Source organism: Hetaerina americana, unplaced genomic scaffold, assembly GCF_022747635.1.
Source record: "Hetaerina americana unplaced genomic scaffold, ioHetAmer1.1.p SCAF_31, whole genome shotgun sequence".
NCBI lineage: Eukaryota > Metazoa > Arthropoda > Insecta > Odonata > Calopterygidae > Hetaerina > Hetaerina americana.
In genome coordinates, this window is record NW_027286886.1 from 4,682,093 (window position 1) to 4,697,794 (window position 15,702).

Sequence of the window (15,702 nt, forward strand, 5' to 3'; positions counted from 1 at the left end):
GTTTAGGAAAACGTGGGAGGATGATGCTATATGGACTGATCCGCTAATCCGCAGCCTGTAGATATCTCAGACCGCTCAGGTGCGAGTGGTCAACGGGGAGCCTGGATGTGCAGTGTCAGGAGGGGGTCTGAGGCAGGGTTGCTCATTATCACCTGTGCTGTTCAACGTATATGTGGAGGATATAATTAAATAGGCATGGGAAGACCTGGAGGTAGGAATGAAAGTCGGCGGGGAATTCGTAAAATCAGTCAGGTATACTGATGATCAAGTTTTAGTTTGTCAGTCAGCCAAAGGGTTCCAAGCATTAATTAGTGAATTAGAAATTCAGGGCGATAGATACAGGAAGAGAATTAGTATAAACTAAACAAAGGTTATGCAATTACCTAGAAGGAGGAAGGCCAGGCTAAACGTTAAAATAGGAGGGCAAAAAATAGAGCAGGTTGAACAGTCTATGTATCTCGGAAGAGTTTTGGACCAACTCGGTCAAAGTAGTAGGGACGTAAGGAGAAGAATTGGGCTGGGCAAAGAGGATTTCACAAGGAGAAGGGAGTTGATGACAGGGACGTTGAGTAAGGATATTAAGAAAAACTCGTAAAAACTTTGATATTAGGCATAGCTATGTACGGCGCGGAAACGTGGTAATTGAAGCAGCAGGATAGACGTAGATTGGAAGCTTTTGAAATGTGGGTGTGGAGAAGAATAGAGAAGGTGAAATGGACCAAAAGGAAAACAAATGATGAAGTAATTGGTATGGTGGGCGAAGAGTTGGTTTGTCGGGAGAAATCCTATGGAGGCAGGAAAAATAGATGAAGGGCGTATTGATCGGCAGTGGGATGTTGAAGACTGTAATAGAGGGGAGAATGCTAAGCAAACGAGGAAAGCGCAGGAACAGGATAGGGATGTTTGACGGGATGAAGGGAGGAAGGAAGTACTCAGAGATGAAGAGGGACCTGATGTAGAGTAGGATGCTGGATTTTGTGTTTTGTTAGGAGTCACAAAATATTAATTTGGTTGTGTCCATCCAAAAACCTACCTTAACCGGTAGACAGATGTGAATAATAATGTACACCATGATAGTACTTGCGAACAAACCACAGAGACACAAAAAAAGAACTTCCACGTATTCCGAAATGGTTCCTTTCTTCTCTCCTTTGAGGAAGTTGACAGTGCCACCGAAAATTCGGAATATGTATATGTGTATGCTATGATAAGAGTATATAAGCAAGACCCAGGGCATAAGATCTCATCATATTTTGTTCTTAAAAGTATCTGATCCTGTACGCTATAGCCTTTTTTGGAGCTTCTCAGATGAAACTGAAGAAGAGCATTTTTCTAGTAGACTTAGATCCCTATAGTACGATACACCTACATAAGGAGTGCACCGCATTCGAGACCGACAACATTTAACATTCTTATACAGTGAGAGAGTGAGAAATTATGGGGTTCATATAAAATTTTCTGGATGCTAGGTGAGAAAATATGCCATTCATTCTGGAAAGGTAGACGATGAGGTAATTCAATGCAACAATTTCAGAGCGTAAAAATCATTCGCCTTGACTGGGACCAAGTCAAGGCGAATGATTTTTACGCTCTGAAATTGTTGCATTGAAATGCACATTAGCGGATGACTCCGTTAAAAGTTACTGTTGCGGCATCTCCCGCAGTTTCTTTGGAATTTGATGAGGTAATTGTTTATTTTAGAGTCACAGTGCTAAGTAAATGATTCCCATGGCTTGTCGTTTTGGCTCTACCTAACTGATCCCCATTTGGGGGATTCGAGTTATTATTTCTACGTTATCCTCCTACTTTTGTGTAATTTTTTAACTTGTTTAGATTTCTTTTGCGCTATTCGCTATGAAGTGGCACCCGTCCTATGACTTTTTGCAACAGTAAACCTCTTTCTCCATGATAACATTCAACAAGGCGGACGATTTTCGTTTATGCTCCGTTTATTTCAGAGCGTATCTTGTCCAAAATAGTCAATCATAGATGCTGTCTTGAAGAAAACACGCTTCCATGGCTTTTTCTCCCAAACATTTCCTCTTTATTTTATTGATTACAACGTCTTCTTTGATCCAGTGTGGTAGATGCGTAGTCCATCTGATTCTAAACCCCCTTACGATTGAACTTAGTCCGTGAAAGATGACATACTGTTTTCGGTCATGTTCAAATCTCCCGTTATGACTCCGTCCAATTAAAGTTGATACAGCCGAGCAGTACTGCTCTAAGCGCCCATTAACGTATTAAGCATGCAAACATTTCTCGCCCTAGGCTGGTTGTTAAACGCGCTTGATTCTTTTTGAGATTTTGAGAGCCATTTTGGTTTCACCACAACATGGAAATACTCGTCAACTTATTAGTCCAATCCACAATTGCCTAACATTTCAAAATACCTAATCCACGTAAAACTCTCTTCATGGAAGTGCACCTTAATTCATGTAATTATTTGAAAAAAATATGGAATATTTCTTCACAGGATTTTTGAACTCATCCCGTGTGGTATTTGAGCATAGAATCGATCCGTTAAGTGTTTCCCCAGGAGGTAATGGGTATATTCATTCGGAAATGTGGTTAATATTACTTCGAGGAGAAATACCGCGTATAATTAGGAACATTAAATGTGGTTAATTTGAAAGTGTTCAAGAATGAAACAACGTGATACGGTGATAACGTGATAACAAGTGCGTAGTTTTTTGCAGAATAACGCTAAATGCTATTAGGTCCTTGAATAATCCAAAGCACTATCGTAATAGTAAACAGTTGCGAGGAAAATCAAATAAATATGTGCACAGTTATGTTCTAGAGTGTTTGTAGTTCAACGCTGTAGTTCCTCTATTCTCCTTTTGAACCATCAAGCTCAAAGACATCGACCCAATTATGTCTCCTTTTTCGTTTTTGATGCGAAAAAATACCTCCACAAAATTAAAATGATAGAATTGATTTCCCAGCATGAATATAGCTCGTAAAACCTCTCTAATTCATGAATCAAACTTTTCTTCCTGTGAGTGAAAAGAGTAATTAGATTTCTTTCGGCCTCTTTGTTCAATTTTTACCCTCAAAACTAGGTTTCTCGTTCGCGATTCTTCCGGAGTGACTTGATTAAAGTTTTTCCATCAGAGCAGTCCCGATCCAACTCTGATGCACCAGATTTATTCCTGAGGGAACAGATGAAGCGCAATAATGAATAAGAGAAAGGGATTTCAGCATTTTAGTGTGCTAGTATTCCAGTACTAAGTACTGTTGTTATCTCTACATCAGAGTCTTGATTCTAAAAACGAAATGGTAAATTATGACGTAATGATATACGTATATCTCCAAGAAACTTTCATTCTTATTCTACCGTAAAAAATTATATTTCATGGGATGCAAAATTTTGCTAATATGCCTTACACGAAGTATGTGAAAGAAAAGTGATTTTAATCCTCACGTTCACCTTGTAAATACTACCAATTGCGTAATTGTAAAGACACGCCTAATTTTCCTTTGCAGTTGGAGTTTCTTGCTTCTTAGGAAAAATTACGGCACTTTTTCTTCGGATGGTGGTAGAGCTCTTGATAGTTGAAATCGTTTCTGTTGTTGCATTTTTCCGTAAACACTGATGTACTCTTCAAGACGAAGGCCATTGTTTTCAATATTTGGCCGGACGAGAGAAGGTTGGACATGGTGAACACGGGTTTGTACCCTGTTTTATGTTTGGTTGATATTTCTCTAGGATTTTTAATGAGGATGTTAATTATTATTAGAATCTTTGTAGAAACATAACATACACTGCTTTGTAAAGGGAAATAACTGGAATCAAAAGATTAGGAAAGAGTATTTCAAATTGAAATTTCCCTGAAGCTCTTTCCGAATTTCTTATTGATCTAAGTCATACCTTGCAAGTCGCAATTTTGGATATGTTGCAGGGTATATTATGAAACACCGTTGGATGATCAATTCAAGTGAACATTTGTGTTTAGTTGATGAGTTATTCGTTAAAATCGTATCAGGTCACCATCTCTCGACAAATTTCAACATTTTTGGAAGTTTTCAGTTCGTCTTATCTTTGTGCTCGTTCGAAGTGTCCGAAATCAATTAGCTCGCCATATGCATAATTTTTGTCTTCATGTGATATTTTATTGATTTTGAGTGACGAGCATGATAAAAGTGAGCCATGATTCATAGGTTTCTATGACCTTTCCTTTCATAGACACCATGAGACCACTGATAATATACATTTTTCTTCTTTTTGTGTTCCTTTGCCTTCCTGTGAAAAACGTTTGTCTTTCGCGTTTGTCCATTTCCAGGATCCAGGGTCCTCAGGTTTCACAAATGAGCATTCAGAATAAAGAGAGCATTTTTTTACAACTACAAATAAAATCGGCAACACCTCGCACGATTGACAGAAATGTATGCAGTTGCCGTGTCTATTTTTATGATCATCTTGTAGCTCAGTGGTGTTAAGGCCTTACTTTAAGAGATCTAAATTTTCAATGCTAACGCCTTTTCGTAGCTAATTATCTTGAGATTGTGGAAAAAAGAGCATAGGCGTTCCTATTCTCTCCCATTTTTGTAGCGTGGTCAGGAATTGGTAGAGAAATAAAGATTAATCATTAAATGTGTCCTCTCAGCACTCTATCTTTAATTTTTCCAGAAATTTCTACGTGAAAACACAATGCCTTATTCTCTATATTTGTAAGTAAATACTCACCATTGGCGCCTTTGTTGAAAGTTTTCCTTAGCGTGGGGTCATTAAGCCTCAATGATTTCTCATTCAAAGTCACTCTGTAGTTACTGAGTCACGATTTCTGTGGCAGTATTTCATTAATCGAGATTATTTCCCCTGCAGTTTTTTTTCAATTTAAAATACATATTTATGGGATGAAACCCATATGCGAGCCGCATATTCGATGTGAGGCCAAACCAGTTGCAAATATAGTCCATCTCTCACTAATTCAGCGATATAGTTCCCAACAATGCGTTTCACACATTCCGGCAGAAATGCATAGCTATGTTATGAATTGCTTGCCGCAAACGTTTTCTCGCGGAGTCATCAACATATCAAACCTAATTCATGGACAGTATGCACTTTATGTATTGAGTGCTCTTCAACCATGAATAAGGAAGCGCATGTGAAATTTCTAGGTGGAAAATTTATTTAGGTAAAGCGAAGGTAAATGCTCCTTTCCGTAGGTTGAACCCTTTGTCGAAATCTGCTGCAGTAATTCGACACCATTCCAGGAAACAGTGAGTTAGTAGTAGGACGAGTAAGAGGAGGGCATTGCCCTGATAGAACGCGAAGTGTCAGCACACAATTGCTCCATAATGGGATACTCTGGAGACTTGTAGTCGCATAGACACATTAAACGCATAGCAAAGATGTCACACATGGAATTTTCTATGCTATGTATCGGACAAAATTCAGGGCTCATTCTGAATCGCCATTTGGAACAGAAATTAGAAAATTTGTGAGATATATGCCCGTCCAGAGAGGGTCAAACATAAGTTTTTTCCGTTACACAATTCAAGATCGCAAAGCGAATAGTAGAGAACAAGCAAGTTAATACCAATTTCTCTTTTTTGCTTGTGAACTAAAACCCCATGCTACTTGTTCAAATGATACTCGTTACGTACTGAATAAATGGACATGTTTGTAGTCAGAGTGCTAATTTGTTAATTGTAATAAATTGTACACCTTCGAAGGGTACTATTTTTCGTATGTTCATCAATTTAAAAAGTGTCTTGCAGTTTATATAAACTCCATTTAATCTAACAAATACGTATATCTGTGCTCAAAATGTTGCCTATTTGTTTTCTCTTATCAATTTAGTTAGAATTTAGAGACTTAAGGTAATAATAAATCATCCTATTTAAAATGATAACGGTAAGAGATGAAACTAATGACATAAAATAAATCATCAACGATGATCTCTCATACAGCATACATACATCTCGAAAACATCAGAGGAGATTAAAATATTATAGTAAAAGCTGATTGTAACGTGAAGGTTTTTCCCACGCCTTATCTGGCTCAGTTCCGCAAATCTCCATGATGCTACACTGCAAAGTTTAAGAGCCATTGGGAAATATTTCGCTCGGCATTAGTATATATGGCATAATAAAGATCACATGCATTGCATAACACCATGTACGAAGTGAAGTCTTGTGAAATTCTAACTTAAATGAAATTTATCGGGCGTGAATATGCCTGTTGAAAAAATACTCGCAGTTGACGATGGCGCGGATTCCCCACGGTTTCTGTGTGCTGTCCCCCGTCGAGTCTCTCCTGATGTTGTGATTACGAGTGCCTACATTCGGAGGATCAATTGTCCAAATGTCAGGCAGGTCATAATCCGGCCTACTATGTTCCCGAGTCTTACTTGCTGGGATAACAAGAAGTGGAATGTCTATTATTGTCGCTGTCACAGGTCCGACATTTATCCTCGCGTATTTATTCACTGAGAAGGTCATTAGCCATTTATACGAATCACATTGGTCATTTATGCGTTTATAAAACAAAACTTTAGATATATATATATATATGTGTGTGTGTGTGTTCCTATCCCTTTTCCTTATATCTGTTTCTATATAATATATATACGAGGGTCATCCGGAAAGTAGTACCCGTTCGTGCCGCATGATGTGCTGACGACGCGAGTAGCCGCTGGACGAGGTCAGATAGCTTCAGTGGCTTGTCTGCCTTCTCTGAGCCAAGTTGCGTGACGCTAGCATTGCCTGTGTTGTTTCTGTGATTGTTTACAATGTTTAAAAAAATTGAGAACGCCGCCAGTTGTGAAGTGAGGGCAGTGATTAAATTCCTCAATGCAAGAAACGTTCGCCCATGTGATATTCATCGCCAATTAAAGGAGGTGTATGGAGACAATGTAATGGACGAGTCGTCTGTTCGGCGGTGGTGTCGCAACTTCAACATGGGGAGGGGGAACACACACGACGATGAGCGTTCGGGGAGACCGTCTGTCATTACAGACCAACTGGTGAGCTCAGTTGACGAATTCGTGAGGAACGATCGGCGCGTCACAATTGATGACATCTGTGAGCATTTTCCCAATGTTTCTCGAACAATTGTTCATGAAATTGTTAAACACCATCTGCATTATGCAAAAATTTGTGCAAGATGGGTCCCTCGCGTATCTCAATGAGCTGGCGGCGAAGGACTATGCAGCAGGAATACAGAAACTTGTCACACGTTATGACAAATGCCTTAATTTGCTTGGAGATTATGTTGAGAAGTAGTTTAAAGTATCCTCTTTCAAATAAAATTTTTTATGTTTGTTAATATTTACTTTTGTCTTTTTATTTCACGAACGGGTACTACTTTCCGGATGACCCTCGTGTGTGTGTGTGTGTGTATATATATATATATATATATATATATATATATATATATATATATATATATATATATATATATATATATATATATATATATATATATATATATATATATTTATAGTAAATATATATAACTAAGCTTAAAAGATCAGGCGAATAATCTCAAATCATTGCAAATCTTTAGCGTAGAGCAATTATGCGGCCAGTTTTGTCTCCTGTATTTTTTCAACTCACTTCATCTTCTCTTTTGCCCCTCGGCGTTAGTTCATTTATCCAGTAATTGCTCTTTTGCTACTTCAAGGAGTGCCTTTCTCAGGAAATTCCATCAGCTCTCTCAATTTTCTAATCGTTGAACAGTGTCATCCTTTACCTCACTGGTACTTTTTCCATCAAGTAATGCGTGTCGATGCAATTCATGTTCAAACCTCATCATATCATATCACAAATCATTGATCAGCTCTTCACCCGCAAAATTTTGTAATTTTTGTTCGACTAGCCAATTCAGTATGAAACCTGAATTATTTCCTATACATAGTTTTCAAAACCCCGTATGTGACATCTTTGCCGTACGTTTAATGTGTCTATGAGACTAAAAGTCTCCAGGGTCTCCCAATATGGAGCAATCGTATGTTGACACCTCACGTTCTATTTTGTCTGGCTAATAAATCACTGTTTCCTGGAATGGGTATCGAATTCAATTTAGGGTTTAACCAACGGGGAGTAGTATTTACCTTCCCTTGTTCCCCACCTGCACATTTCGAATGCGCTGCATTTTTCATGACTAGAGAGCATTCACTCCATTCGTATGTGCATTTCTTTCTTGAGTTAAGTCCAATACGATGTTAATTTCACGCGCAAATGGTTGTGGTAGGCAATTCATAATTTATTTATGCGTTTCCGCCTGAATGTTTAAAACGCATTGCTAGAAAATACTTGTATATTGAAATAGGGATACGATTATATTTTTCACCGCTTTGGCATATTGAATGTGTTGCCGGCGTACGGTTTTCGTGCCATTAATATATTTTCAAAAAAAGAAGAATATGCTGCGAAACGTTTCGCAAATGTGTCAGTGGTGAAAATTCACTTATAAATCCAGGGAATAATCAAAGTTTTGCATTGAGTTGACAGGTAGAAAGTTATTCCACAGTTAAAGATAAGAATGCCGGACAGATACTTTCAAGGATTCCTCGTTCAATTCGCGACCACATATCAAAGAGGGGATAAGATTAGCACATGAATATACATACACGTGTGCCTCATTGGAAAAACGTCTTGTGTGCTACGAATATCCTTACGGCTGGCTACTTGAGGATTTTCATGCAGGTGTAGATTTTTTCGACAAATATTTGATCCAAGGTTCGCGCGCCCCCTCACTTTTACAGTTTTGTGCGCACACAGCCACAAACGGCTCGTTCCCCCGCCGCATACCCCCGGCCGAAAGGGGCCCCGCGAAATGGCGGGGTCCACAGCGCCACTCGGCAGCAACGCAAAAAGCAGGCAAGAGCACAAGGGAAGGGAGCGCAAGGTTCGCGCCAACCGCATCCTCACCCCTCGTCTTCCCCCCCTCCCCCTCCACTATACTCGCCCGGTCTTCGCATTCACTTTCATTCAGGGGACAGAAATAAAGGCGGCCGTCTTTTCGACCGCGGTTCCTAGCCTGCCGCTCAGGTCCTTGAGAGAGGCGTCGGGCCCCAGGCCAGACTTGGCGGGGACGCTGCCCTCTACACATCCCGCACATTGTTTGTGATTGAGGTGGCGGTAAGAATGGGCCACGGATCGCACGATGGCGATGACATAACCTCTGTCCACAAACATTTCTAACAAAAGGGTCGCCGGCGGACGATCTTTTCGTTTGATGGGTTCTGCCTCCGATTGGGCTGAGAACATGTCGAGGCAGACCTCTTCCGTGGGAAAACAATCGGTGGAAAGTAGTGTGCGATTAACTAATTGTCTATTCCCGACGAACTTGGCGGTTACTTATCATGTTTTCATTTTTCTTTCAGGAACATGTTCCCTCCAAATTTGGTCCAGGCAGCCATTTCTCAGGTGAGTACGACACTGGATACATTCCCGTAATTTAGTGGAATATCCCATTATGTTTGAAAGATATATGCCTCATAAATGTGATGTGGATGACGGAATAGTCTTAGTAAGAGTGATTTCAGTATAGTGCCTGTAGAATCGATACACGTTATCTCTTTTCATCGGTATCTAAGGCCAATGTACTAAGATTACGACTGAAGTGACAAAAATTAGCATTTTTGTTATAAATTCTCCCAAAATATTTGATAAATTCAATGATTAAGTATAAAATAGATAGATTTAGGATGTCATTTTTCCTCGGACGATAAGGGATCGGAATGATGCTGTCCGTACGAGCCGGGGGGAATGGGTTTATTTTGTCAAAAGAAGTCTGGTGTGTTATCACCACCTGCAAAATACCCAAGCAGTGGCTTGCAGAGTAGAATTGATGCATTTATTAATGTTTAACAGTGATTTCAAAAGCTCTCTCTTCTTCGTGAGGGATTAGGTATGTATATCTTAAACAAGTAATCAACAATTTATATTTTCTCAGATTTGCCCAAATGATTAAGATGTTATGCGTGGTCGAATCATATGTATGGGGGTGTTTCTTTGTGAATCCTCAGTTGCTTGAAGAGAATTTACTTATTAGGTGGTTATGGCAGCTAATTGTTCTGCATATATCGCAATCGATAAGGACTGTGCCCTATGTGTCTAGGATTCATTCGGTCCTGAAGTGTCGGCAGTTCCGGAGATATCCTGGGAGAAGTGTTCATCCTGACCCGGGAGGGTTGGACGTCACATAAATTTAGGGATGAAACGCATTTTTTTTCACTGTCGAAGAGATTAGCGTAAACAGCGGTAAAATTCTCTCTATGGATAATTAGTTAATATACTTTGCTTATTTATCTCGGCATATAAAATATAATATTTTTTATAGATACGACATAAGATAGATACAATTGAAATTTTAAGTCACCCCTAAGGTTAACCTATGTTGTTGTAGCAATCAAGAATACTATTTCGTTATTAGAAAAGATATAAAAGTACCAGAAGTGTTGGCATTTTATTTCATATTATACCCATTTACGCTCTAGCAGTCCTATAATACTCGCACGAGGGAGGAGAAAAAATCTTTTCAACTGAATAAGTATTTTCTTGCTGAATCGCATGGCGTCAATCCTTTTTCCGTGAAATCATTTTTTGAGCTCCGAGAAGAAATTACTACAAAAACCAATTCTTTTTGTAGTGAGGGATTCGAGATTTCTTACCACACCTTGCAGGCACTTCATCACATTTAGCTGCGGCGTTTGACCGTAGAATATATGTTTGGAATAACAGTCAGTACTACTTGCCTAGTATTTAATAATGGTTTCGGTTTCGTATAGACGCTAATATTTTTCATAACAAACTCTTGTGAACCCGAGTGATATTGTGCCATTTTAAAAATTGTGAAAATTTCAGTTTATAACTGGTATTTTGTTTATAAAAAATGATTTGGGATATTTCGGAAACGTAGAGATAGCGAATCAACGTGCGGTACGGTAGTTATAGACAGCTCAGTATTTTAAGACTTCCTGTAAAATTCAGTTTTCAGGTTCCTGCAGTGTTCCTTATTCTTTTACTATTCACCAGATGTTGACGTTAACTGACACGTAGGTTGAACCGCGGCGGTAATTCGAAATATTGCAAACAATTCCGTCGGAAGTTAGTTTGATTTGGATATACTCAAGCTAAATGGTCGCTTTTATCCTTCATTTGAGTTCCAAACCTGATAAAGTTGTCTTATTGACATTTTTTTCGTGATTGTATAAATTCGTAAATATATGTTGTTCATTTCTCCAACTCACTTTCACAACAGTTGAATATTCCGTATTTCGTGAAAGTCAGACCGAACAGGAAGAAATATTTCGGAGTGATATTCAAGATGTTAGAAAATGTTTATCAAGGGCAATTTCAGGGTAAAGTCAGTGGAATCACTTATTCAGAGAGTATCAGAGAATAGTTTTCAAGCATTAATGTACTCAAAACTCCCTCGAAATGTTCAGGCTTTTCAAAACAATTCCGGCCCAACTCAAGTATATACGTTTACATTAACATTTTAGAGCACTTCGAATATTCATTAGGAAAAAAGTTGTTGAATATCGGTTTTATCTTCCAGAAATTACTTATTTATAAAAAATGTCAAAATCTAGGAATCACGAAATATCGTCGCAATTCACGACCGCGACATATCCGGAAATTTATTATCTTCACCCGTGTCCCCAATTCACAGAACAAAGACGGAGATTAAAGAAACGTAATTAACGTCAAAGTTTTTATGTTATTCTGAGGTGAACCTTAAGTACTGTCCAGTGGGCGAAGAGTTTTCTCCGCGGCACACCGAGTTTTCATGACGGCAGCTGAATGCCATAAAACCATTTAAACGCCTCATACTATCAGGGGTTAGGGGGAAGACTATCTAGTCTCTATCTCGCTACAATAAAGACGTTTAATTATTGTTATTATTATAATCAAACCGATTCCAGTATTGCTGTCGGGATTGGTAATTCAATGACGCGCTGCTATTCAAGCAATTTGCTTGGATACTAACACAATTTATATTGGGAGTTAATAATAATGTAATATTATTTGTCAAATTTGGAGTATTTACTTAAATGTTTACCACAGAATATGCAAAGATGCTAAGTAAGAATCCTGGCGAGAAGTGTTCGATTTATTTCGATTCCGTGGGCCATGCCTCCGGAGACACTCACTGGCTCAGGAGGCATGGCCCACGGAATCGGGAGATTTGTTGTTCTCGGCCGTTACGTATATCAGTTGCGGGGCAACCTTCGTCCTGAGGGATCCCTTTGTTCAATTGTTCTTTTGCCATTGAGAAAAGGCACCGCCCGCTTTACATTCCTTCACGATCCCAACTTGATCTATCGATGGGAATTGCGCCAGCCTGAAAAAACGCGGGTATTCTTGCCTTGATAATAAGTCGAAGTCTTGCGTCACGACGAGCGAAGCATTCCATGATTATTCCATTTCCGTTCATTTGCAAAGGGCTTCCTATGTGTAGCTTGCGTTACGCCATAGTTCTTCCTTCGCATGGCCGCCCGCGGCCAGCGAGCCTCCTGCATCACCCCCTAACCCCCCCCCCACCAGGACTCGCCTCACCACCTGCACTCTTCCCCACCGTCTCCTCTACTTCATTTCCTGCTCCGCGCCATCACTTTGGTTTCATTAACCCAAGCCACAAGCTATTCGTTTGCCATGGCTCCGCGTGCATAGAGCCCAGGCCGGCTAAGCTTAGAGTGAGCTTAGCGCACCCGCCAAAACACTGAATGCGAATTTTCGTGGGCTCCCACGAAATCGATGCTGCCTTTGATTTCGGCGTTGGCTCGAAAAATAATACTTCTAGGGATAATATTTTGGGTCGTAAGGCTATTTGATGGCTGTCTCCAAATCATACCGAAAGCTCCACCATGAACCACGCAGCTATTGCGTATAAAATCTTCACCTATCTTTCAGGTTCATGTTTTTTTCATTTATCAGCAGAAATGATTCACGCAAAAATATAATTGACAGCAATAACGCTTTTTGGGGTATTTTTTTAAAATAAATTTATTTGTTTCGGTATTAAATCGATCGAAGTAGATGTTAGCGTAACCGCTGCTGAATTTAATACAGGGCCTGATGTTCTTATAACGGTAAATAACCGAAGGTCAATTACCGCGGGGCCATCAAATAATATAATTATATTTTTCATATTGTCGTTATATCATGCCCTGATAAATATTTAAAATTAGCCTTTTTCACATGCTGGAATATTTATGATACAGAAGAATGTGGAATGTACAAGCCTCTGGACAAGCTTCCGGACAGCAATAATAAATTAAAATTCAAATTTTTCTCTCAACTGCAATCTTTGATTTTGCAAACACTATAATTGGGGCCAATCCTAATCTGGAATTTTCCAAACACAAAGAAAGTCTTCTGCTGGTTAAAATTTCACATCGAAAGTCTTTCAGTGTTCTGTACGCTTCATTCGACTGTGTGTCATTTTAATATTATGTAAGGATATGAAGTTAAATATAAAAAGGTAATGGCTAAAATCTTGACCTGGTCCATCAATCCTTTTTAGTTTTCAAAGCGGCTGAAATATGCAGAATCACGAAATCAATGGATGTCCAAAACACTTCAACATGCTTGTGAGCAAAACCAAATAACCATCCTGAAAAAAAATGTGGTTTATCTTGATTGTTTTGGGCTACCAGGACCTAACGTTGTGTAACGTCAGAAATCTCAGCAAAGCTGATGGGAAAAGCAGAAAATATAAGAATAATACTATAGTAGAACGTTTTATATAGCTAGGCGCTCTGGTATCATTGAGTGATATACTACTAGTAAAGATCCCCCTCGTTCATACAATTTTACAACCTGATACAAAATTGGATTCCCTAATAGATATTTAGGATTCACATACAGTTTCTTCCAGTGAAAATAAAACGAAACCTATATTTTCGGGGTATTTCCATGCATTAGCGAATCTATTAACTATTAGACTAGAGTGCGTGCCTAGTATTTCGTTGTGATGCTCCCGTTGGGTTATTATTTGGTGGTGAGGACTGTGATTTAGTTTTGAAGCAAGATACCTTTGTGTCGCAAAGGTGGATTGAATGTGGGCACACGTAATTGATTCCATTGCGTTCTGAATGGATATGGCTTTGAAGAGATGGCTTTATGTTAAAACTGGTGAACACACTCGACTTTTTTTTCCATAGGATTTTTCAATGTGAATCCCAATAAATTCGTTCGTTATTCTGACAAAAGTTAGACAGTATTAAATCGCGGCATAGTATTTAGTTTTAGATAGATATTTTTAGACAGTAATAGATCGCTGCATAGTATTTCGATAGCCGTGACTGCAAGCAAAGTTACGACCTTCACAGTTGCAGTGGTTACGTTGAAAGAACCACAGTCGGTAAACGAGCTATTCATTCATTCATATTCATTCAATTTACTCTTTTGTTGCCAGGAAACAGTGATCAATTAGTTGCGGAAGTAGAGGTTTTGTTTTTGACTCCAAAAATATTTAGTTATGCCGAGATTCATTGGAATATATCATGGGTGGAGAAGAAGATTCTCTGTATTGTGTTATCTTTTATTTCAACTCATGAGCATTATCCAATGATTTCCGCTACTTGAAGTTGAAATCAATTGGTATGGATTTGATTTACCAGATGACGTCAATCCAAATTCAAGCACTTTCAGTGTTAATACTCACAGTACCTTAGGAAGCTGTAGTTCAAGTATAAACTTCTCTTGCTAAAATTCCTTCATAATTAACTGTGTTGATTGCAGTGCAAATTGAAGGTTTTGGCGAAATATAGGCACCTGGACTAACTACGGGTGACTAAATTTACGGTATTTTTGAACGAAAAATACTTGAGCTCAATTTATACACGAATATCCAAGTCATTATTTCCAACTAAGCACTCTTGATAAAAAAGGCAAATTTTGTAAGAAATACTAATCTACTCGGACGAAATCATTATCCATAATTAATATTTATTGTTGCCGTGGATATTTCACGTCGTGTTCACCTCGGCCCATGGGCAACTGAGTCAACTTACTCGCAAGAGCTACGTTTGTGTCGAAGGGCAACAGGAAATGTCGTTGCGTTGATTTCACGCGAAAATGAGAACGTAGATTTAAAGGCATCACAGCGGCAATAAATCTTTCTCGGGTCTTGGGTCATGGACCCTATTCCTCCGGGCTGAGGAAAACGGATGGATTTCCTATCGCATATTCGTCATATTTATATCGTCATATCCGGTGCGTCTTGTCACATTCATTGTGTCACTGTGGCAAGCACTATTTGTGACCGCGGGGAAGCCAGATTTGTGCATCATCTCTTGTGACAGCGTCAGGAGATAAATTTTGTAGCTAACCGAATGGTAACGGTCTAAAATGGCCTTTTCGACATAAATTTATAATGTATATTGCTAATTGAAAATTTATGGGGCGTATTTACAATTCTAATGTATGAAACTCGTCGTAAATTTGTTTGAAAACCTGGGACCAGTACTTAGAAGGCAATAGGTTGCATATTCCAATATTAATTAAAATTAACATATTAAATCTATTTCGGAGCTTGTGGTTGATGAAAATTGAAATTTTTTCTAAGCTTCTTTCTTCACAGCTATTTTTAAACGATGTGGTTTTCAGCGTTACCTTTTGGAACCGATCCATGACATAAAGAATACACTTTGTATGTCCACATAAAATATGATAATGACGCTGCGCGTTGAAACCTAGGTCGTTTGAATAAATACCTGTATTTTATGTGGACACAAA

General features: G+C 38.8%; 1 protein-coding gene across 1 annotated transcript in view; it reads left to right on the top strand.

Moving 5' to 3' along the window:
* The window catches only part of Eaat1 (Excitatory amino acid transporter 1), a 214,814-nt gene that overhangs the window by 68,417 nt on the left and 130,695 nt on the right, over nt 1-15,702 (top strand). The window contains exon 3 of the mRNA XM_071589013.1: nt 9,339-9,381. Coding sequence (XP_071445114.1) covers nt 9,339-9,381 — 43 coding nt within the window. The remainder of the gene's footprint in view (nt 1-9,338; nt 9,382-15,702) is intronic.